The 23,630-nt window shown below is 54.7% G+C and overlaps 1 protein-coding gene across 1 annotated transcript; it reads right to left on the bottom strand.

Annotated features, from left to right (window-relative positions):
• Window positions 1-4,120: 4,120 nt before the first annotated feature.
• On the bottom strand, window positions 4,121-5,713 carry LOC141918826 (T-cell activation Rho GTPase-activating protein-like). The gene is made up of 4 exons (XM_074813674.1): window positions 5,702-5,713; window positions 5,436-5,597; window positions 5,242-5,351; window positions 4,121-4,151 (listed from the first exon to the last, which is right to left on the bottom strand). Exons 1-4 carry the CDS (start codon window positions 5,711-5,713, stop codon window positions 4,121-4,123), a joined length of 315 nt encoding a protein of 104 aa, XP_074669775.1.
• Between the last annotated feature and the right edge of the window lie 17,917 nt (window positions 5,714-23,630).

Here is a 23,630-nt window from a genome sequence, read left to right as displayed (position 1 = left end):
ACAACAACCCCCAGCAGCGCTACAGGCTTGGGGAGGAGTGGCTGGAGAGCTGCCAGTCAGAGAGGGACCTGGGGGTGTTGATTGACAGCTGGCTGAACATGAGCCAGCAGTGTGCCCAGGTGGCCAAGAAGGCCAATGCCGTCCTGGCTTGTATCAAATAGCGTGGCCAGCAGGGACAGGGAAGTGATCTTGCCCCTGTACTTGGCACTGGTGAGGCCGCACCTCGATGACTGTGTTCAGTTTTGGGCCCCTCACTACAAAAAGGACATTGAATGACTCAAGCATGTCCAGAGAAGGGCAATGAAGCTGGTGAAGGGTCTGGAGCACAGGTCGTACGAGGAGCGGCTGAGGGAACTGGGGTTGTTTAGTCTGGAGAAGAGGAGGCTGAGGGGAGACCTCATCGCCCTCTACAACTACCTGAAAGGAGGTTGCAGAGAGCTGGGGATGAGCCTCTTTAACCAAGTAACAAGTGATAGGACAAGAGGGAATGGCCTCAAGCTGCGCCAGGGGAGGTTTAGACTGGATATTAGGAAGTTTTTCTTTACAGAACGGGTTGTTAGGCGTTGGAATGGGCTGCCCAGGGAGGTGGTGGAATCCCCATCCCTGGAGGTGTTCAAGAGGCAGGCTGACATAGCGCTGAGGGATATGGTGTAGTTGGGATCTGTCAGTGTTGGGTTAACGGTTGGACTAGATGATCTTCAAGGTCCTTTCCAACCTAGATGATTCTGTGATTCTGTGTAAATGAATTCTGAGAACCCATTAGCATAAGACTGCCTTTTCTAAGAAATCTGATGCATATGTATGTTTTTTGTGTATATTAGTCAGAGAATTTTGTTAGTAAGTGCGGCACTTGTGGTGGAGCGATCCGCAGTGCTGCCCAGTGCTGCGAATAAAGAATCCCTGCTGAACAGTTATACTGACTGTGGAGTGAAGCTCTTTGTTTCAAGAGGAATGAGGAGGATCTGCACTGCCCCTCTCCAGATGGATGGGGTGATTCCGGGGATTAGCAGGGAGAGGAGTTCCGTATGTAGGTTACTAGCTCAGCTATGGCAGAGATTACAGTTGGCTGAGAATTACAATTTGGCAGCAGTTGCTGAGGAGCAGGTGTCTCTTTCACTAAAGCTTCTCTGCAGTGAGAGCCTTCACCTCAGGATGCAGCGAGAAGATTCTCTCTCCATGTTTTAAGGTTTCTGAGTCCTTGAAATGAGACCTGAGAGGCCTCTGTGGGTTTTCTCCTCCTCCAGCTCCGAAGTGAGCTCTTTATCACTTCACCATAATGTTGCTGCCACACAGCTTTGAACAATGAAGGATTAGGGGGGAACAGTGAATGAGGGTGCTTTTTTTTGGGGGGGGGGTGGGGGGGGGTGGAGCTTTGATGCTGAAGAGGAGAGCTTCTTTTTTCTTCTCTAGCAGTCTTGCCCCCTTGGAACCACCACCCCCCTCCCCGAGCCCCCCAAAATTGCTGAGGACCCCCAGAAACCCCTTGAGGCCCCCCAAAATAGTGGTGATGCCCTCAAGCTTCCCCTAGGACCCCCAAAACCCCCTGAGGTGCCCCAAAATCATGGGGTCCCCCCAACCCAGGACCCCTAAGCCCCTCTGGGACCACCAAAACCTACCCAGGACTCCCCAAAATTGGGAGGATCCCCCTTAACTCTCCCGAGACCCTCAGTTTCCCATTTGGAACCAACCCCCCCATTCCTACTGTCTCCTGCAGGGGTCTGGGGGAGGTCCCAGGGATGTCAACCCCCTCGTGCATCCTCAGTTCCCCCATTGGGACCCCCAAACCCCTCCTGCACATCCCTACTGTCCCCTGCAGGAGCTCTGGGGGGTCCCAGCACTGTCACCCCCCTACACCCCCCAGTTGCCCCACACACTGTGTCCCTGCTGTCCCCACCATCCCCTGCAGGATTTTGGGGGGGGGTCCCACCGATGCCACACCCCTATCCCTGCACCCCCAAACTCTCGAGGACACCTGGGAAGGGGGGGCTTCCCAATGCCCCCCACAACCACTTCCCTCAGATGGGGGGCCTGTTGTCACCTGTATGTCCCCCCCCACCCCCCAGGAAGGGGACCACACTGGGCTGACGAGGAAAGCCACCAACAGCCTCCACTTGTACATCCACGGCATCAACCAGGATGGGGGACACAGGGACATGCCGGAGGGTCCATGCGGACACCCCCCCCACACCACTCAGGATCTCCTGGAGGTCCCCAAATTGTCACCCTGGACATGGGAGGGGACATGGGGACACCAAGGTGGCTCTTGGGGACATTCCCATCCATGAGGTGTCCCCCACGTTGATGCCCCATGACCTTGAGTGACGCCAAGGTGGCTCTTAGTGATGCTGCCGTCCTTGGGGTGTCGCACGTGTTGACACCCCATGACTTTGAGGGGACACAGGAGAACCCAAGCTGGCTCTTGGGGACATCCCCATCCCTGGGGTGCACCCCACTTTGATGGCCCACAACTGGGAGGGGACCAGCATGTCCCCAGGGTGTCTGTGGTGACGTCTCCATCCCTGGAGTGTCCACAACATTGTCACCTGTCACCTTACAGGGTAATTTGGCAGAAAATAAACCCCCTTGCGTCCCAGTTCATCCTCAGGTGTCAGAGGGGCTGGGGGCAGCTACGTTTAGATTCTGAGTGATACCAATTTGTCACTGTTCTTGTCACTTGCTCCGTCCAACCTCCACCCTCCCGCGTGACTCTGGGCTTGGGTTTCCCTCCTACAGCACCTCGACTGAGCCCTGACGCCCACTGGGAAGGGTGCTGGGACAAGGGACCATCCCAAACTCCTCCCCCAGGATCCATCACAGAACAACAGCCCCCACTCCAGAATGTCTTGTGGCAGACTCTGTCACAAGAGAGAAAACACCTTTTTATTGCAAACAGCAATGCTGGGGGCCCCAAAGTCAGCGGATCAGGCGGTGACAATGAATCGGCACCTGCAAGGACAGAGTCAGAAAACTCTGGTGAGTCCCTGGTGGCAGGAAGAGGCAGGGTTGTGCTGCCCTCTCTGGGGAACACCGTGTGTGAGGAATTGCTGACGGCCCAGAGCAGAGAGCTGTTGCTGGCACTGGCTACGGGGTGGCTCTGGCGCCTTGTCCCCCAGACAACGCCCTTCGAGCCCCGAGCGTGCGCAGAGACGCGCAGTGCCCCTGTGCCACGCCGCAGGGCTCGGCCGGGAGCCCCTGGGCCCTGCCAGGGAGTTATTTCCAGACCCCGCGCAGCACCGTCCCTCGCTGTCCCTCGCCAGCGCGTTGGGCTGACGCAGAGGAGTGTGGAGAGGTGTGAAAGATGGGCAGAGAGCCCGGCACGCACCTGGGCTGCCCGACCTGCTGCGCCTTCCTGCGTCTTTTCGCTGGTCCGTCGCCAGAAGCACCTTCTCTCTTCCTCCTCTTCTTTTCCGCGCAGCTTTCACTCTCTTCTCCCCAGGTCTCTCTTCTCTTCCAGCTCCTCTTCTTCTCCTCGTCCTGGGCAGAGCCTGCAAATCTTTCCATCCCACAGTGGGATTAGATAGCGAAAGCCACGACCCACTGGAGTCAGTTCTGATTTTAACCAAAGCGAGCTCATTTTACCTTCGTTCCTCTGGAAACCTGGCCAGTTGTTCTGGGTGCCCCAGGGAGTCTGCCATGCTCTCAGGGGTGGTTGGAGGCAAAGCTGGCGGTGCCTAAACCAGAAGTGTCACAGTTGGCATGTGGCAAGGGGTGACCTGGAGTGGTAAGCGACTCTTTGCTAAATTGGTACCTGAGATCTCCAGAGGAGATGCCTTGGGCTGGTTTGCATCAGCCACAGTTCACACAGTCCCCCTGCTGACCCCCAAATAGACCTGAGGAAGCTCTGATGAAGTAGGGCCTGAGCAAAACCCCCCTGAAGTTGACAGCTGCTCCCCTCTGCCTCTTTGTAGGCATTTTGTGGGCCTTTGGTTTGATTAAGCACCTGCCAAGTGCATTTGAGACACAACCTTGCCCATTTCCCTTGCTATGTATCATCCCAAGGGGTGGAGGAATAACCCAAACCCACACCAGCTCTACTGCCAGGCAGAGGCACAGCAGCGACTCCCCTCCTACGCCAGACACGCTGTCACCGTGTTTGGGGAGCTGACGTACCTCTCCCACTTCAGACTCCACCGCCGTATCTCCCCCAGCTTCTGTGAGGACACCAAGCAGAGAGGGGGGTGCATGCGGCAAAGCTTCTGCCTGGTGCTCGGTGTCCACTTTGCCTGCAGGGACACTTTTCTCTTCCAAACTCAGGTCTAGAAAGCAAAAGCATGTGCAACATGGTGACTTCTTGGAAGCAAACAGAGCTAAAGCAACCCCCACCCAAAGCCCTACACTTCTGTGGTCAGCCCTCCGATGCCCTGTCTGCAGGCTTCAGCTCATCCTGCAGAGGAAAACGTTCATGTTTGGAGAGCAGTGGCCAAAGAGAGGCCACAGGACAAGCGGGGCTGAGAGGACAACACTCGATGCCCAGCCCTGTCAGAAGCAACACGGAGGTTTCTGGTGTCCCAAGCCCCAGCCGGTGCCAACCCTCAGTCCCCTCTCTCACCTCTGAATCTCTCCAGGGGGACTGGCAGCTCCTTGTCTGCTCGGCTGGAAAGGCTGCCTGCTTCCTCCTCAAAGAGATCCCTGCAGTTCTCCACCAGAAACTCCTCTAGCACATTCACCTGCACACATCAAACCGGGGGTCTCAATCCCACTGCCTGACAAGGGACCAAGCAGCCTTTCCCACCCCTGCCCCCTGCTCCTGCCCAGAGCCTGTGGCTGTGGGGCTGCTCCTCCAGGCAGCCACCCCGACAGCATTTGCTGGCAGGAGGAGGCCTGCAGAGCCCTCTGCGCAGCCAAGCGCTGGTGGGCCGGGAAGGCTGCCCCGGCGGGTGGGATGTGTACCTTGTGGGTCACCTCTAGCATGGCCTCCAGTGGGAGCAGGTCCGCGTGGGCTGGGCTCAGCAGGTTCGGCCCAACGCAGACAGCCAGGTTGCTGCAGCCCATCCTGCTGGTGGCTGCGTGGTGGCCGATGTGCTGGAGGAGGGACAGCAGCCGCTTCAGGAGGAGGAGGTTGGCTGCAGGCAACTTCTCGGCCACCCTGGGGGAACAGGAACACGGCGCTAATAAAGCAGATGTTGCCCACAGCGTTCCCCAGACTCGCCCGAGGCCGGCGGGAGCCAGCGCAGCTTTCCAGGTGCTCTGGGCCAGCGGTCAGGGCTCCTGCTCAACAGGCAGGCTGCTGCCCACACTTACGCTCTCAGCTCCCGGATCTTATCCTCCCTGCTGGCCTTCTGCATCGCCGCCATCCAGTCCTCGTACAGGTCGGTCACGAGGAGCTTGCAGGGGATGCTCCGCAGGAAGTCCTGCAAGGCCCAGGGCTCCAAGTGAGCCTTTGAGCACTCGGGGCCAGCCAGGAGCTCCTCCAGCCGCAGGGCAGAAGCGCTCACCTTCAGGATGGCGGCCAGCAGCAGCGCGGGCTGGCTTCCCAGGTCGACGTCTGCACCGCAGTCCAAGGCCTCCCGCAGCTCCCGAAGCTCTGTCCCACCGGCGGCTCTGCGGAATATCCCCTCCGTCGCTGGTCCTTCCTGCTTCAGCACAGCCAGCAGCTCCTGCAGGAGAGGCAGGAGGACAGTTGCGTGGCCGAGGAGCCGCCTTCCAGCGGCGGTGGCCAGAGCACTGCCCCAGAGCTGGCTCCGTGCTGGGGGTGAAGAGCCCAGTGCCCCATCCCCGGAGCTCCTGGGGACACGCGCTGCCCCTCTGGAGCTTGCGGAGGGAGGGCTGGGGACCCCCTGGACAGGCTGGCTGACCTGGATGGGCCGGGGCAGTGTGCCATCCTTGCAGAGGGCTGCCAGGGGCTGCCCAAAGAGCGCCCTGCTGCAGCCGGAGCCCGCCTGCCCTGGTGCCGGGGCAGCGGCCGGGCTCCGCCGCAGAGCGAAGGGCCAGGGCAGCCCCTGCCTCCTGCTGCTGCTGCTGCTGCTGCTGCTGCTGATCCCTCCTGCTGCAAAGGAAAAGAGAGCAAGAGCCCGTCAGTGGATGCCGCCAGGCCAGCGCTCCCGGAGCCTGCCCTGCCCTGCCCTGCCCTGCCTGCAGCACGGTGCTGAGTGGTGTGGCAGGACAGGCAGGGAGCCAGCAGCTGGAACCACGGCTCCGGCTCAACAGCTCCGGCTCGGGGGCTCCTGAGAGCATGGGACAGCCTGGCCCAGTCCTAGCCCTGTCCTCCTCCAGGCTGTGGGCAGCACCAGAGGCTGCGTGTCCCTGCAGAGCCACGTCCATCGGCCGCTGCCCAGCGCTGTCCTTCCTTCTCCGGCTGGCGTCCTCCCTCGGGCTGCCCAACCTGCATGGGGACACTCAAGGAACAAGTGAGCACAGCCCAGCCGCTTGCAGGAGGGGCCTTTCTTTCCCAAACTCACCTGGTGAGCGGCAAAGTCCCCCTTCCCTGCTAGACGGGACCGTCGGAGGCCCTTGCTTGAGATCAGCCTGCAAGAACCCAGCACCAGTAGCCTGAGCACCGTGGAGTGGGGACCCTCTGCCCTCACGGGCCCTCTGCCCTGTGTGGCAGGTTTTCTCCCAGTGCCACCAGCAAGGATATGCCGGCATTCCTGGTGGCTCCTCAACCCTCCCCACTCCCTGAATTGCACCAGGGGACCCTCCCTCCCTCCCTCCCTCCCTTGCAAGCTCACCCCACTGCACGCCCATCCCTGCACCCCAGCACAGCCAGAGGGGAAAGGCAGCCGTTCTCACCTCTGTCTGGTGCTCCACCAGCCTCTCCAGGCTGCTGGTGCTGAACGGCCTCCACTGACAAGAGAAGCAGCGGCAGAAGGTGAGCAGTGATGCCTGTGCTGCTCGGCTGGAGGAGCAGTGCTGGGGACAGCGCCCAGGCCAGAGACACTCACAGCATGGCGGCGGCTCAGCTGCTTCTCCAGGAGCTTGAGTGATGGGACGAGGGTCACTTGGGGCTTCTTGGCTCCATCGGGTGTCCTGTGCACCAGGAAGGGACAGGGAGAGAGCTGGGTGAGCCCCAAGCCGCCTCTTCTCTCTCATCAGGCAGCTCTCCCCGAGAGCTGCCCGCAGCCGTGGGGGCACCTCTCCCCAGCTGGGGAGCTGTGTTCCCCCATCTGGCTGTGCCTGCAGCACCCCCCAGCTTACCCCAGCAATGTCTGCACCCACAGCTCCTTCAGCGCCTGGGAGCTGCAGCAAGATGAGAAACAGCGTCAGGCCCTGCTGCCCCCCAGCCTGTGGGCAGAGGCGGACGCCTGCACAGCCCTGCCCCATGGGGAAGGACACAGGGGCAGGACGAAGCCCCGTGGGGTGGGACAGAGCTGCTGCCCAAGCCCTGGCTCCCTCTGTCCTGCCACAGCACCTACTCTGGCCCTTCCCTTCTGGGGATCAAAAGGTGACCAGGGGATGCAGGACACAGAAATGCCCCCCATCCCTCCCTGCCGGCGTGCTGCCTGCTCCCTGCCCAGGCTCTGCACGGAGGGCAGAGGCCCTTCACAGGAACCTCCCCTGCCCGGCCGTGGGATGTGGCACCACGACTCACCGGAAAGTGGCAGTGCAGGAGCCCCTGGGCCAGAGGAAGATGAGGGAGCTCCTCTCCTCGCAGCTGCTGACACCCTCCACCTCTTCCTCCCATGCCGCCTCCTTCCCATCACTCAGCACCCACAGCTGGTCCAGGGCCAGGCGGAGCTGTGGGCGCAGGGTGGTGCCACCTCTGCAGAGAGCAGAGGCAGGCAGTGAGCTGGAGGTGGCCTCCTTGGGGTGCCCCGCCCCGGGCAGAGCCCTGCTCCCCCCCTGCCCTTGGGACGGGCATTGGTGCATCCAGCACACAGGTCCCAGGGCCGGGGGCCAGGGTGTCCCAGCCCTTGAGCCGGGGCCAGGGATGGGGCAAGGGCAGCTGGGTCGGAGGGTCTTACCGCAGCTTGGTGACCACCAGTTCCTCCTGGAGGAGAAGAAGGCGCCTCTCATTCCTCTTGCAGCCCCGGGTCAGCTACACGTCTGCGCTCAGCACCGGCTCTGCGTCGGCGAGAGCGTCCCTGCGGAGCAGAGCACGGCAGGCATCAGAAAGGCCGCTGCTGCGGGGCCCGGCCGTGCCCCTCTGTCCCCGAGCTGCGGGGGGCGCTCACCTGGAGCCACCGCAGCCATTGGCCTGGCCCATCCTGCCCGGGACAGGAGGACCCTCGCTGTGCACCATGGATGCGGCCCAGCCGGTGACAGCGAGGATGGGAAGCGGGTTGCCGGAGCCTGGTCAGCGCTGCTCGGCCAGACCCTGCCTCCTCCCAGTGCCGCTCCGTGCCAGCACAGCTCCGTGCTGCCGGCACTGGGGGCTGTTGGCTCCAACTGACTGACAGCCCGAGCCCAACGGACAGTGGGAGGGGCCACGGGCTGGGCGTTCTCTCCAGCATGGCCCCGCCTCTCTTGCCCTGGGGAGCCCAGCGCAGGACGGAGCAGAGGGAAGGACCCCCCCTCCCTCCACCTGCTGGCAATGCCTCTTGCCTTGGGCTTCCCCGCTGGCTCCCGGGCTCCAGCTGCACTTGCTGCCGCTGCTCACCACCCTCTGGCCTTCGCTGGTCAGCCACTTTCTACCCACCTCCCCCTCTCCTCAGCCAGCCCACGCTGCTTCAGCGTCTCCACGGGGCTATTCTGGCAGACGCTGCGGAAAGCCTTCCTCACGTCTGGGTGGACAGTGGCCACCGCACTCCTCTCGTCTCCCCAGCCAGTCATTTCACCACAGAAGGTTATTAGGTGGGGCCAGCAGGGTTTCTCCTGCTGACTCCATGCTGACGCCTAGTTCCAATGACCTTCGTTCCTTCATGTTTCCAGGACGTGCTGCGGCATTCCCAGCACCTCCATGAACACAGGAGCCCCTTTTCTCATCCAATATAATAATACGTTCAGGGTACCTGGTCCTATCTAAAACTGCTATGGAAATACTTGCGTGCTTGGCCTTAATCCAGGCGTGGTTTTTTCAAGCCTCTCCAAGGACGTGACTGTGAACACTATAGTAACTATTGAACAAGATGTGCGGGCTTTGTCCTCATGAGTCTACACGAGAGGGGAGAAGCAGCTGTGGTGGGGCAATTCCCCCCCTGCTTGCGGCGCCGCTTGGTGCTCGGTGTGATTCCAACCCCTCTCCTGGGCCACACACCAGCCGAGGGTGGTGTGGATTGTACATGGCAGGGGACTAAAGCCTGCAGCTCGTCGAGGCTGAACTGGAGTGCAACTGCCCGTTGGCCAGGATCCCGCAGCCCTCGTCATGATGGTGCCTGGGACACACACACACAGACACACACAGAGTGACAGAGAGGGGTGTCTTGGGAGGAATCAGGCACCTGGGGAGTCCCCAGCCCCACTCTGAGGGAACCCAGGTGTCTGGGGGGTACCCTGGTGTGTGTGGGAGTCACTGGAGTGGAGGTTGGTCACGGGGATGTTTGGGGAAATTTTGGGATGATTTGGGGGTACATGGGCTGATTTGGGATGATATGGGGGGCTTGGGGGCATATGGGGAGGTTTTGGGGGGGATTTAGGGGATATGGGCGTTTTTGGGGTGGTTTGGGGGGATACGAGTGGTTTTGGGGTCATATGGGGGATATGGGGGAATATGGGGGTGTTTTAGGTTTATTTGGGGGATTATGGTGGTTTTGGGGGATGTGGGGGTGATTTGGGGGGATATGGTTTATTTGGGGGTGATTTGCTGGGATATGTGGGGGTTTGGGGGGATATGGGGGATATAAGGGGGACTTTGGAAGTATATGGGGGTTTTGGGGTGTAATGGGCAGGTTTTGTGGGGATATGGGGAGATATGGAAGGTTTTGGGGGGTTGGGTGGATATGGGGGGTTTGGGGGCTTATGGGGAGGTTTTGGTGGTGATTTAGGGGATATGGGGAGGTATTGGCGTGATCTGGGGATATACGGGATGTTTGGGGGTAATATGGGGAATATGGGGAAGTTTTGGGGTGATTTGGGGGGATATGGGTGGGTTTTGGGATGGTTTGGTGGGATACAGGGGGTGTTGGAGATATGGTGTGATTTGGGGGCATAACGGGGGGTTTTGGGGTGATTTGGGGGGATATGGTTGGGGGGATATTGTGGGGTGATTTGGGGGGATATGGGTAGTTCTTGGGGTGATTTGGGGGGATATGGGTGGGTTTGGGGCCATATGGGGAGGTTTTGGGGTTGATTTAGGGTATATAAGGGGGTTTTGGGGTGAGTTGGGGGGATATGGGTGGGTTTGGGGCCATATGGGGAGGTTTTGGGGTTGATTTGGGATACATGGAGGATTTGGGGGATATGGGGGATATGGGAGGGGTTGAGGGGATATGGCAGGTGATTTGGGGGGATATGGGTGGTTTTGGGGGTGTTTTGGTGGGATATGGGGATGTTTGGGGGGATATTGGGTGGTGATTTGGGGGTGATATGCGGGTGTTTGGGGGTATATGAGGGATAGAAGTGGTATTTTGGAAGGATATGGGGGAGTTTGGGGTGATATGGGAAGGTTTTGAGGTGATTTGGGTGTATTTGGGGACATATGGGGGATTTAGGGGGGATTTGGTGAGATATGGGGGGTTTGGGGGCATATGGGGAGGTTTGGGGAGTGATTTAGGGGATATGGGGGGTTGTGGGTTGATTTGGGGATATAGAGGAGGTTTAGCGGGTATAGAATGGGGCTGATATGCGGGTCGTTGAGGGGATATGGGGGTGTTTTGCGGTGATTTGGGGTTTATGGGGGTTTTGGGGGGATATGGGGTGTATGGGGAATTTTAGGGGTGATTTGGGGATATATGGGGGGTTTGCGGTGATATGGGGGTATATGGTGGGGTTGGGGGTATATGGGGGTGATTTGGGGGCATATGGGGGGTTTTGGGGGTGATTTGGTGGTATATGGGGGGTTTGGATGGGATATGGGGGGGAGAAGGGGGATATGGGGGTGTTTGGGGGATATAGGGGATATAAGGGTTATTTTGGAAGGATATGGGGGGTTTTGGGGTGCTATGGGAAAGTTTTGAGGTGATCTGGGTGGATTTGGTGAGATTTTGGGGGTTTGGGGGATCATGGGGAGGTTTTGGGGTTGATTTAGGGGATATGGGGTGATTTGGGGTGATTTGGTGGGATATGGGGTGGTTTGGGGGGATATGGGGGATATAAGAGGTATTTTGAAATGTTATGGGGGGGTTTATCCCCCACAATATCGCTCCCAGTACCCCAGTAGCCCCCACTGGACCCTTCTTGCACCCCATTACTGTCCCCCAGGACCCCAATATCTCCCCCAGAAACCACGCCCAGGAGACCATTAGACATTCCCCCCCCCCCCCCCCCCCAGACACTAATAACCCCCTCAACTCCCCCATGACCCCAATAACACCCCCCCAAGCACCAAGACCCTCCCCCAGACCCCAATACCTCCCTCAAGACACCCCCAGGACCCCAATACCTCCCCCAGAACCCCCTCCAGGATGTCCCCAATCCCCCCACCTCAGACACCAATATCTCCCTCAAGACCCCCCCCGAGGACCCCAATGACGCTCCCAAACCCCTCCAAGACCTCCCCCACCCACGACTCCATTACACTCCCTCTAGGACCCAAATAACCACCACCACCACCACCACCCCGGACCCCAATAACCCCCACAACTCCCACAGAACCCCAATAACACCCCCCCAAGAATCCCCCCCCCCAGTCCCCAATCCCCCCTCATGGCACAGGCAGGAGTGTGGGCAGATTCTGGGGAGGGACAACGTGCTGGTGCCCCCCCGGGGGTCCCCCTGGCCCCCACAGGGCCTACTTCCTGCTGACAGTCTGCGAGGGCTTATGGTCTGCAGTGAGGCGGCCTAGGCAGGAGGTCCTCCAGCTCTCTGTGGTCTGCACTGAGGGGTGTTCCAGGAAGAGAGTTTGGTTCACCCAGCAAGTGGGAATTCCTCCTTTTAAAACACTCGCTTTGTTCTGGATGGCTGAATGAATAGTCTTCCTGCAAAGGTGGCACCAGCACCAGCAGCACCAGCAGCACCAGCACCAGCCCCAGCACCAGCACCAGTGGTGGTGGCTCCGGCCTAGCAGTGGGTGAGTGCAGGGGCTGGGGCCGATTTCCCTGGAGGGGGTGGTGGGATTGCCGGGGAAGGGGAAGCTTTGGTCTAAAACCCCAAACTTTTTCATGGTTCTGATTTTTTTTCAAAAAAAAGGTTTGTTTCACAGTTCGGGCTGTTCAGATGTTCTGATGTGTGACTGTGCTTGTCCTTTTACCTTGAACTTGGTGGGTCTTTGCTGTCTGTAAGGGTCTGTTGTGTCTGCAGGGTTTATCTGTCAGGTTACCCCAGGGAAAGTGAATTTTAGCCCTTTATTTTTACTTCAAGTGTGAAAGAAGTGACACATTTAATATTTTCTGCTCTCTGTGGTGATTTGGGTTGGGTGGGTTCAAAGTGATGAAACACCTCAGAGTGGTGCTTCAGAGGGTGCCAGTCACCAGAGCCAAGAGGTGCTGATCAGAAACCGGCATTAAGTCCGAGGGTGAGAGCTGGCCCAGGCGGGCTCTTGCCTTCTGGCTGTGGGACAGTTTTTCCCAGCTCAGAGGTTGTGGGAAAGATTGGGGGGGGTGGGGGGGTGGGTGTGAGCAGGGGGGTGTGCTGGAGCCCAGCCCCTTTGCAGAGTCCTGCTGCTCCTCTGGCTTTCTGGACAAAGCTCAGTTTCTGTGCTGAGCTTCTAATTTGCACCTTTCCCAAAAGACAAATCCTGTTTTTTTCAAGTTGGAACAACCTGCTCTGCTTTCAGAAAAGAATCTCTTGACATCTGCAGGCAGAGCAGAAGTCTCACACAATTAAGGTACAAGAAAAGTAATTGAAAAGTAATTGAAAAGTAATTAAAGGACAAGTTTCTGTGTGCTGGGATCCTGGCAGTGCTTCTGGTTGGGAAATCCGGCAGCAGGAGTTGCTCTGAGACTGCAAACAGCCGGCAGAGCTCCTGCTGTGGGTGACACTGCTTCAGCCTCCCCCGTCAGCTGCTCCTTCATCTCCACCTCTCTGCTCTGCACCAGCTCTGCATAAAATAGTTGCTTTTCACTGCATGTGGCTGTGGATTGCTGTAAATGTGCTGTAACTGGTTGTTTTTTTCCAGAGCTGGGGAGCAGATTCTTACCCTGTCTATACTTGCGTCTGCACTGTGAAAGCTTGTGCACAGTAATGCCTTGCTGTCTGTCCCCTCTGTTTCAGAGCTCTGCTGTCAGTTATTTAATACCCTGCTCTGGTTACTGCTGTCATGGTCCTGTTTTCCTTCATCCTTCACTGACTGTGGTGAGCAGCAGGCATCTGAAGGTGTTGATGAAAATGTGATGGATCAGGAGAGGCAGCAGGACCACTGGCAGTGAAAGAGTTGTCAGGTGTTCAGTGTCACAGGAGAAGCAGCTGAGAGGTTTCAGAATGGTGATTTGTTTGAAGATGGGTCACACGGGGTCACCAGGACATCATGAAGTTTAATTTTGTGTTATAAAGGGATTTTCCACTCTAAAGCTCAGGCAAGTAGCAGTTATTTCTTGGTATATTAAAAGGAGTTAGAATTTCCTCTACTACTTCTGTCATTACCAGGTGTTGAACTGGCAGCTGACAACCCCAGAGGTCTCGCTTCTGTCTCACCATCTTCCACATCACACCAGCTGTTCCTGTGTGGTTCGGCTGTGTGCATTGCTGAAGTGCCTGCACATGTTCCTCTCTATCCCATTGTTTCCTACGGGAAAAATGGAATTGGGAACAGTCGCACTCTGGGGATTCCATCCTGGGAAGGCAATGGGATGTGCCCGAAACTGTAGTTTGACTGTAGGGGGAATTATTGCAGAACCAGAGTGTAGGGTTGGGGAGTCAAAACGTTTCAGCAACAATGAAGAGAGAAGTGTGCAAAGGTTTCAGCTGCAGGCCTGCACACTCTGGGTGTGCATGTACTCGAATGCACGGCTGCATTGCCCCAGGCTGCAGAGGTTATTGTGTAGAAAAGCCCTTGGTTAGTGAATCTCTGTTGGAATAAATCTGCATCAGGGTAGCAGAATGGGATATTTACCTTGTGACACAGAGGTACCTCTCGGGCAAAGCAAAATACTAAGTGATTTTTTTGATGAATGTTCATTTTCATTCTGATTTCATGCTGCCTGAACTGTTTTGTCCAATCCTGACTGTTCTCCCCAGCTGTCCATCACCCACTCTCATGTTTTGATGGCTCTTGTCACAGACAGCCTGGTAAAAAGATCTTGGTTATCTTCTCTTTCATTTTTTTCCACTTTGAGAAGTCTCATGAACTTTTTGCAGCTGTCCTGACTCTCCTCCCCTGTCCTCCCTGAGCAGCAGTGTGGCAGTTGGAGCTGCCCCCCCCCCCACCCCGGGAGGAGGTGTGCTCTGCTGGCTGTTAAAGAGTTGGCAGTGCTGTGCGCTGTGCTCATCTCCAAAGCTTCTCTGTTCCCCCTGGGCAGTGGATTTTAGTGTTCTGCCATTCCTAGTACAGTAACATCTGTACAGATACAGAACCTCTAGTTCATGGATTGCGTTCATGAACCCCTGATTCTATTGATCTCCTTGGGAAGCTCTGTTGCCCCACATTTTCTCTCTCCCCTCTTCTCTCTCAAACTGTTTCACAGCTGGCCTTCTTCCCCAGGCTTTGCCTCGTCCCCTGGTCAGAATCGAGCTGTTCAGTTCCTGCAGGCCCAGCGGCTGTTGGGGGATCTGAGCTGCTCAGAGACAGCAGGGCCTGATCTCTAAAGGAAGCAGATTTTGTGGTCTGACTCTGATCTTGCTGAAGCTGCTTTTGTCACCCTTTCAGAAAACCAACCGAGGGCTGAATCAGAGCTGGCCGTTTGCTGAAGGTACCAAAGAATGGGGGGTTTAGAAGCCAATTCCTAATCCCGAGGACAACCTTAATGTTGTTGCTTTGATAACCTGTAGGAGGTATTTTATTGTGGGTTTTGTGTAAGGTGCTATAAAGCAATCCCATGCAGCTCAAGCCAGAGGCAAGACTATTTATTTCAGGGCTTTGAAGATCTGTACTCCTGTGACAGCTGTCTCGCTGCTGCAGTGGTTGGGTTTTATTTTGCTTTGGAAAAACCGAACAAAAATTTTCCTTTCATTTCCTTTTCCCTGAGGTGGGAGAATTCCTGGAAGTCTCCAAATAGAGTTAAGGGGTGTCTTCATCTTTTTTCCCTGGACTGGGCTGAGTGCAGCTCCCAGAAGGCTGGGGTTTGGAAGGCTGGGAGCGCTGACCCGACCAGTCCGAGAGGACTCCTGACGGCAGGGCTGGGCTGCAGCTGTGGGTGCAGGTACTGCGGGGAGATGCTGGGTGTCTGGGTGGGCTGACCTGGCTGGTTTGGTTGTTTTGAGGGCGCTGTACTCTCTGCACCAGCTGCTGATAAGGTGTTTTCTGTGGGCAGGGCTGGTGGCCCATCAGTCTGTGTTCTCAGAGATGAGCCCACAGGAGTCCCTCGCTGGGGCTTGGCTGCAGAGAGCTTTGTGGTATCTTGACAGTGTTTGGCATGTCCCAGACAATGCTTAAACCTGCCAGTTGACGCTATTTAACACTCTCCTCTGTAAGAGCCTTCCAGCGGTGATGCCTATCAACTCTGGCTTTCCCTTCAAAGAACTGTTACCAAAAGCTGCTGTATCTTTGTCACTTGCCAAATGCCACCAGTGAATCTCTACTTTTGTTGTTTTGGGCTTTTACATGTTGCCCTTAATTAGGATGTGTGCTCTTCTGTCCAGGGGCTGGTGGGCAGCTCTCTGGTGACCAAATCCAGGAGAAAACAAGAGGGTTTACTGTATTACCTCTTGTACTTGAAGGAACAATCCTTTAGCCCAGGTGTCTTTGGACGTGTCTTTTGGGAGGGGGCTACCAGGCCTCCAAATCCAGCAGTTTACGTCAGCTTATTCTTTGTTCTGTTTCTGTTTTGCTTCTGGCCCTTAATCTGCAGCAGCAGATTGGGGCTGCGTGATGCACAGAGGTTCAGGACAGGGTTACCTGTTCCTCCAGGACAGGATCTGCTGATTCAGCTCAGTATTTTAAGCAAGATGCAGCCGAATGAATCCTCCTTCTAGCAAGAGCTGGTAGCCAGGATGGATGAGGAGTTCATTCACAGTTAGTGAAACACTGAAGGAAATTAGATTTGTGTATTTAAAATTACCTTCTTAACCAGTGTTTAGCATCTTGGGGTCTCAGGGGTTAAAATACCTCTGGCAACTTGGATCAGTGTATGGGGATTTAAAAGTGCTCTGGATTAAGCAGGCAAATGAGTTAAACTGCGTTTAGCTGATTCCCTGGCTGTGAATAATCCAGCCAACCCTGTGCTGAAGACATCTGGGGCTCGTCTGCTGTTTGCAGTGGAGGTTTTGGACCCTTTCTCAAAGATGTCACTGGTCTGTAAGTTACGGCTTTACTGACCAGAAGTTAGGAGTCACTTTGGGAGTGGCCCCTTCTGATGGAGACTGGAGACCTCTGCTCTTCTGTCCTGGACGTCAGGCAGTGGCTTTCACAGTGGTCCCATCTCTCAGCTCAGCTCTGCTTTCTGTCATTAGGATACAGCTTTGATTTGCCAGGGCTGAGTGAATTGGGACATCCCCTACTGCAGATCTGCACGAGACATACCCCTCTAGCAAGCCATATTCTAGCCAGGTACGGGACAACCTTACAAATACAGAAAGCTGAACCTCCCACTAATTACTCAATGGGAATGCAGCAGGCAGAGCTTTTGGTCTAGATTGCATCCGTGCTGCTGTTAGCTTCAGGAACCCAGTGCTTCCAGCACTGCATCTTCCTCCCCATTCTCCCCCATGCCCTTGGCAGATCTCTGTTTCAGGGTTGGCCCTGCTGTTCCATGAGCTGTGCCCTCTAGGCGTGGTTATCAAGTGTTAGGACAGACTTTTGCCTTTGTGCTGTGTTATTGCAGTGGTTGTGTAAGTCCCAAGTGCAGATGTGAGGTGACAAGTGCCCGTTATTTGGCCCTGACTCCAGGAAGAACTGAACCCCTTCAGCCTTCTCAGTCTGGGTGGAGATGAGTGATGGAAAGCAGTTGCATACTTTCAAGGGATCAGTGAAAGGAGGATCCTTTGCTCTGTTCCCTCAACTAAAATGCTCTGCTGGCAAGCAGCAGCTCTGGGTTTGCCTTGATTATTGCAGTGACTGCTTGTTGTGTTTAGTCTGCTGCGCTGTTATAAGCAGTCTCCCTGCGAGCAAGAAACTTGTGAGTGGCTGAGCTGAGATTTCCAGGTTCCTGATCAGAGGAAAGGCTGTCCCAGCCAAATTGGAGTTGGGTTCCTGATTGCATCCCGATAGAAAAGATTATTCATACAGTGGGAAAAAAACCCCAAACCGGAACTGCTGTTTTATTGAGTGTTTGACATATCTTAGCTGAGCAGATCTTGGTGCTCAGTACGAGTTACAGCTCTGCTTTTCTGAGCCCATGAGCTGGGCTCACTTACAGCTGGCCTGACTCTCAGGAATGCTGCCTGCTTTCTGACTTTTCCTGCCTCATGGGCCTTGGGGGCTTCAGGAATCCTTTTCCTCCTTTCCCTTCCATCAGCCCATTTACCACATGCTCTACTATCAGGTTGTTTGGGACTCTGGCCTCTCTTCAGTATTTTCTGGCTGAAACACTTTGGTTTGTACAAGCAACTGTCTGTCTGGATGTCCATCTCTGACTTGCTCTGTCTGTACTCAGCTGACAGACCAGGAAGTGGAACGGGCATCGGTACTTCCCAGTTAACCCCCTCCTACCACTGCAGGGAGCTCCGGGTGGCTTCGGGGGACCAGACCTTACCATTCCTATAACGTAGGTGACCCTGACTGAGACTGGGACCTGCCCTTTCTGTGTTACTGCTCCAGCCATCACCTTTAGTTTTTCCAGGAAAGAGAAACACAAAGAGACGTAGCCCAACATACCAAAAAATCAAATTCTTCCTCCCGACTTTGTGGCGAGAGCCAGTTCAGCCAGAATCACTGACATGCTGCCCTCTTCTCTTCTGGCTGGCACAAGTCTGGCAGCCTGTGTCTCCAAGGGCTTCTTACTGAAAAGGCCCCAGGGCAGACGTTAGCACTTTAAAGTACTTGGAGCAGACACAAGTCTGCACCAATTTGTTGCAATCACCCATATTTAAAGGCAAGTGGTACCTTTTATTTCCATGGGATTATTGGTCCATGGCACATCTGGCACTCCTATGCACAAGGTAGATGACCTCCCTGCCTTTCTGCTGTACGCTGGCTTTGGCTTTTATCTTTGGTAGGAAGCAACTGGCATTTTGGTCTCAGTAGATGGCTGCTTAAAAATAAAAAACCACCCAAACCAGGAGACTTTCTCTTCTTTTCCAGGAGCCAAGGACTTTGAAGGCACGTGCTGAGGTTCACTTCCAGAACAAAGGCTGCGGGATCACAACACACAGTATCTCTTGGAGCCTGTGCTGTAGCTGAGGACAAACGTCTGGTAACTTTAAAGGCAGGTAAAAGTTTATTGTGATCCAGAGAGGTGGGGAATCTCCATCCTGGGAGACATTTAACGCTGCTGGACGCATCCTGCACAATCTGTTTTAACTTTGAAATTGTCCGTTTTGTGCAGAGGGGTTGGACCAGAGACATCCAAAGTCTCTTCCTCCTAAATTTTTCCGTGTTTCTCTACCTGATCGTGCTGATGACCCATGCAGTCTGCTTTATGAGTGAAAGGAAGAGAAAAATCATTGTAAAACATGGAGAATTGTATCAATATTGCTGTCTGCTGCAAGCTCTGCCAGGGAGCAGATGCTAGCTGCCTTTTCTCTTCTAGATGAATTTATTTGACTGGAAAGAGAGCTGCTGTTGCTGTGAAGTTGCCAGATGAACCTGTACACAGACCTGGGGCAAGTGGGAATGTCAAGGGGGGAATTTGGGAAGGCAGGGAGCCCATGCTGGCAGCAGCCCCTGCCCTGCCCGGGGACCAAGCAGGGCTCTAGGAGTGATGTGCTGGGGAGGAGCTCCTTGTACTGCTTCTTTCCTCAAGAGCAGCTGTTTCAGGCTTACCTGGATTATGACCATAAAGAGAGAGGGTTTCTTGTTGGGTGTACATCCCCAGGAGGGGTTGCACTTGATGTCTGACCTTTGTTTTCATTTCATACCAGGTGTTTCTAGGCCTTGAAATTTTTCTGTGGGCTCAAGGAGACAGTTAAGTGAAGGAGGACAAGAGTAGGGAGACAGGATGTGTGCAAGGGTTTTGCTTTTGTGTCGTAGCTTTTGTGGGAGACAGACAAGGTTTGTGGGCCAAGAACAGCAGGACTAATGATGGGCATTTCTGGAGGGTTGTGTGCCTTCAGAGTTCTCGGCAAATGTCAGCCAGTTTGTCTGCTGCCCTGCAAATGCCGCTCGCTTGGAAGGAGAAATCTGGCTGTCCCAAGTGAATCCTTCTCCTCAGCTGCTTTTCAGCTCACTTTGCCAGAGAGACCAAAAAAAGGGCTGCCCGTATGTGCAGGGACTGTGGATTGCACAGAGATACAGCCCAGCAAGCTTGAAAGCATGGAGGGGCCAGTCCGACCTCCCCAGGGCCCTCTCTTGAGTTCAAGGCAGGGAGGGACCAGTGTGTCCAACAAGACAGAAAAGCTCTCTGAGCTGTGGAAAGGAGGGAAGCTAAGCCCAGGGATCGAAGCTGCCATTATAGACTCAGATGTCCTGTCTGAAGGGAGGTTGGCTACCTCATCTGCTGCCTCTGCCTGGGGAGGGAGGGCTTGCAAACTGGTGGAGGAGGGAGCTGTGTTCTGCCAGCAGCTGGAGCCTCCCAGAGTCAGCCTGCAAAGCTGTCACTGCTCTTGCTCGTGGAGAAGAAGTGTTACTGACAAGCTGGCTTCCTGACCAGTCTCCTTGCTGGGCTGGTTACCCAGATCTGCTCCATAAGGAGGTTCATCAGTTCCCCTGCAGCCCACCTATTCCTTGGGAAGGTTTGATGTAGCTGGCTTGGTTAATACCAGATGTATTTTTCATGAGATATCATTTGTAAAAGGAGTTCCCAGTGCTGGTGAGACCAGACAGGGGAAAAAGTTTCTAAACAGGTTTGGAAACCTCTGTCTTCTAGTCATAGGAAAATTAAACCGAAGCCATCTTTCTGCGTTCAGCCCAGCGAGGTACTGTGAACCTGTCTGGGAGAAATTAGCATCCAGTTCCTGATTAAAAAGGTGGGAGCAGCAGCCAGGGAGGGTTAAAAGAAGGTATGTGCCTTGAGGCTGTGCTAAAGGGAAACCCTAGATATTTGTTTCTCAGTCAGAAGTTCAGCTGATGGATGCCTCTAGAAGGTCCTGGTGGCTGGGCATAATTTTACTTGCCCTGCTCTATTTTTCTTTAGAGATGGAGGATGCTGAGGGCTGAAGGCACCAGCTGGATGCTCAGTGCCCTTCCATTTCCCTCTTCAAGTGTTTTAGGTGGGTGGCCAAGGCCAGAGGCAGGCAGCTGTAACCTGGCTGCAGATGTGCCAGGCATCGAAGCCCACAGCAAATGAGGAGTGTGACACCTCGTGTCTTCTGTGGGACAGGACCCTGCTTGTAGGTAGTTGCTGGAGAAAATCTGATGCATAATAGACTTACACCTTAATTCTCCTGTGCAATATCATCTGCATCACAGTTCTATCCACCAAGATGAGATGCTTTTTTCTCTGCCTTTCAGGACTGCTGTAGGCACATACTTTAAGGATGCTGATCTAGCCAACGTGCTGTAAGGGTATGGAGAAGGTAAAGTTTGTCGGTAAAACTTTTTGTTCCCATCAAGTTAGTCTGGTAAAGGATACCATTTTCTGCTAAGAAAGTTTATTCTGTATGTTGTGAAAAACACTAGGCTGCTCAGAGAGGCTGATTACAGAGAGGATAGCTAAGCCTCTCTGCAGCATTCACAGCACCGTGTTGAATGTGAGCTGTTTGCTTGTCCTTGTGACTTTGCCTTTTCCCAAATCTGTATTGCTGGACTGGCCTGGCAGGTAGGAAAGTTGAGTCCCTGTGAGATCAAACACCTTGCCTGGTCCCTGGCAGAGCTGTGATGAGATGAGTGCAAATTTGTGACCTTCAGTGTCACCCTTGGTTCATCTTAGGTGCTGCCTCTGTCGTGGGGGGGGATTTTTTTTCTGTCTATAGGAAAGAGGAAAAAGTTTTGGGTTGGTTCGGGAAATGGGGAAGGTTTCTTCTCTGGTCTGGTTGCCCTGGGAGTTCCTGTGCGGTTTTGTAAGGGAAGTGTCAGGGCTGTCTCTGTGGTGGAGCTCACGGGGGATGCTCTGGGGATAGGAATGAAGCAAACACCTTGGAGGGAAGGGTGGTGGATATATGTACCTTCTCTTATGCTCTTGCTTACAGGGCATAACCTAGGTCTGCTGAGGATTCCTGGAGTGCTTGAATACTTGAACTAGAGACTGTGGGATAGGAGTGTGATTCCTGCAGGCCCTGCCGGGGATCCCAGCTCATGAACCAGGACTTTGCTGCTGGGTTTGCTGGTGCCTGGAGGCAGAGACGTGCTGGAGAGGCTTGAGACATGGTGGCTGTTCCAGCCAGCACACTGCTCCTCACTGTTTGCAGGGACAGGATGGTCCCGGACGTGGCACAGTCCTCACATGTTGTCTTTCCTGTTTGCAGATGAATTTCTTCCTGACAAGGGATCTCTTATTTACAAAGATTTCATCTGCTCCTGCTGTTTATTGCCCACCTGAAATCCTCCTTGCCTCCTGCTGGCCTTGTTGTTGTCCTTCCAGGAGCAGCCAGTTGTGCCTCTGCCGCAGTGGGGCGAGGGATGGAGTCGGATGGGGTCAGTGGTTGGCAGCTGACAGCTGCTTTTGGTTTCCATCTGCTCCCCTCTTCCCTTTTAATGAGATCAGGTGCCAGGGTGCACTAGGAAGACTTCTCAGTGTGAGAGGAAGTCACAAGTGGGGTACTCAGGTCCCTGTTTTCATCCTTGGCAGAGAGAGGCTGCTCAAACCAAACCTGCACCCTCTTGAGCTGCTCCTATAACAGACCTGGTAATGGGAAACAAAAGCTCTGCCGTGAGGCTGACAGCTCCGGCTTGGGTGGGTCTGTCCTGCAACGCTGAGCCTTGAAGCTCAGAGATGCTTGTGCTGGTGGTCACTGAAATGCAAACATGGCTGTTTCTGGACCCACTGGGGTGCCTATCTTTTAATTTTTTATCCTCTTTTTTTTTTTTTTTTTTTTTTTTTAAATGTGGCTACTGTCTTGTCTTCTAAAATCCCAGCTGTTTTAAATGATATCAGTGGCTTGCGGATTCATTCTTTCAGGCCTTTGGTGCTCCCTGCACAGACTGATCAGCATTTCTGATCAACCAGTCTGATTTCATGAGTGGCTCCACTCCTGCTTTGTGTTTTGAAGGGTTTTCCCCTCTGCTTTTGAGGCCGTGTGCTTATTACAAAGCTGTTTTTTCACGAGTGGGAAGGTTTCTCTCAAGGAGAATCTGCAGATGTTTGGGGCTGGTTTTGTTGCTGGCTCTTTGATTCATGGTAGTTCTTGGGATGTGTGAAGGGTGGGAAGAGGTTCAAAGGAAGAACCCGAGGAGCTCGTTTAACAGTTCAGCTTGGACGATCTCTATGTGGAAAATGAAAACTTGCCCTTCTGCTCCCACTGCCAGGATGTGATGTGCTGGGAGTCAGCATGGAGACCTCGATCACGCCAAAGCTGTGGAGTCTGACAGTACTTCCACGGCAGAGAGCAGAGGCTCTTTTGTGGGGTGCACTAGGTGCCCTGTTTAAAAATCATAAAGCCCTGGCTCAGGTTCCAGCCCAGGACGGCCTCTGTGTGGCTGTTCTTTAACAAAATGCCCATTTTTTTTTGGCAAAAGACTTTTGGATACAAATGCAGTCAAATATTTGACTAATCCAGCAATTGCTTTGGGATTTTGCTTGAGTTCAAACTCAGCAGTTGTGGCTGTTGCATGGTTGTATTAAGCCTATGAAGGCAACTGCCCAGAGCAGGTAAAGCCACATTCCACTTTGGCTTTTTTCTCGATGCCTGCTCACACTGTAACTTCCTCGCCCAGCAGAGCTGGTGCCTTCAGGCTGCCCCAGCACCTCTTGGCACAGCCCATGTGCCGCAGGGAGCTGCACCCGCTGGCCTGGCAGCGGCAAGGAGACCAGCTTGTCCCTTCAGTGCTTCACAAGGCATAAAGAAAGCAAGCTGCTCCTTTCCCAGCACTGCTTCTGAACACGCTGTGGTGCTTTGTAGCTGCCGTGACTGTGCCTGGGGCTCCTGTGGGCTGAGGCTGAAATGCATGTCACGGGCTGGGTTTGTCCCTTCCCTGTGTCCCACTTACAGCTCTTGTTTTTTCTAATCTTCATCTCCTTTGCTTCAAATCACAGAACCAGATGTTGGTGTTTGAAAGTGCCCTGCAGAAGAGGTACTGGACCTGCTGGGGCTTTGGATGACCGATTTGCTGTGAAACCAGGAGCCAAGGAGACCCGTCCCACTGCAAATGGAGCTGCCAAGTGATGCCAGAAGCTGCAAATGCCAATCAAGCTGTGGTGGACCAGGTAAAGCACATTGGTTTTTTTTCTTGTCCTGGAGAAGTTGGAGGGAAGGACCACTTGTGGCATTTAGCATGGTCCTTGGAGCTGACCACGGGAGGATCTTGCTGGGCTGTGGGTGCTCAGGTATTGCCATGGTTTTAAATGCATGAGATGTCCAGTGGTAGAGAG

This window comes from Strix aluco, chromosome Z (assembly GCF_031877795.1).
Source record: "Strix aluco isolate bStrAlu1 chromosome Z, bStrAlu1.hap1, whole genome shotgun sequence".
Taxonomy (NCBI): domain Eukaryota; kingdom Metazoa; phylum Chordata; class Aves; order Strigiformes; family Strigidae; genus Strix; species Strix aluco.
The sequence above is the reverse complement of the archived record's forward strand: the minus strand, read 5'-3'. Positions and strand labels throughout refer to the sequence as shown.

What these genes read in the sequence shown, in the direction of transcription:
- LOC141918826 (XM_074813674.1), bottom strand. An exon ending in TGCTGGCCGCCATCCTGAAG is followed by an intron (nt 5,352 to 5,435) that starts GTGAGCGCTTCT and finishes TGGGCCTTGCAG; the next exon opens with GACTTCCTGCGGAGCATCCC. An exon ending in AAGATCCGGGAGCTGAGAGC is followed by an intron (nt 4,152 to 5,241) that starts GTAAGTGTGGGC and finishes GTGTCCTCACAG; the next exon opens with AAGCTGGGGGAGATACGGCG.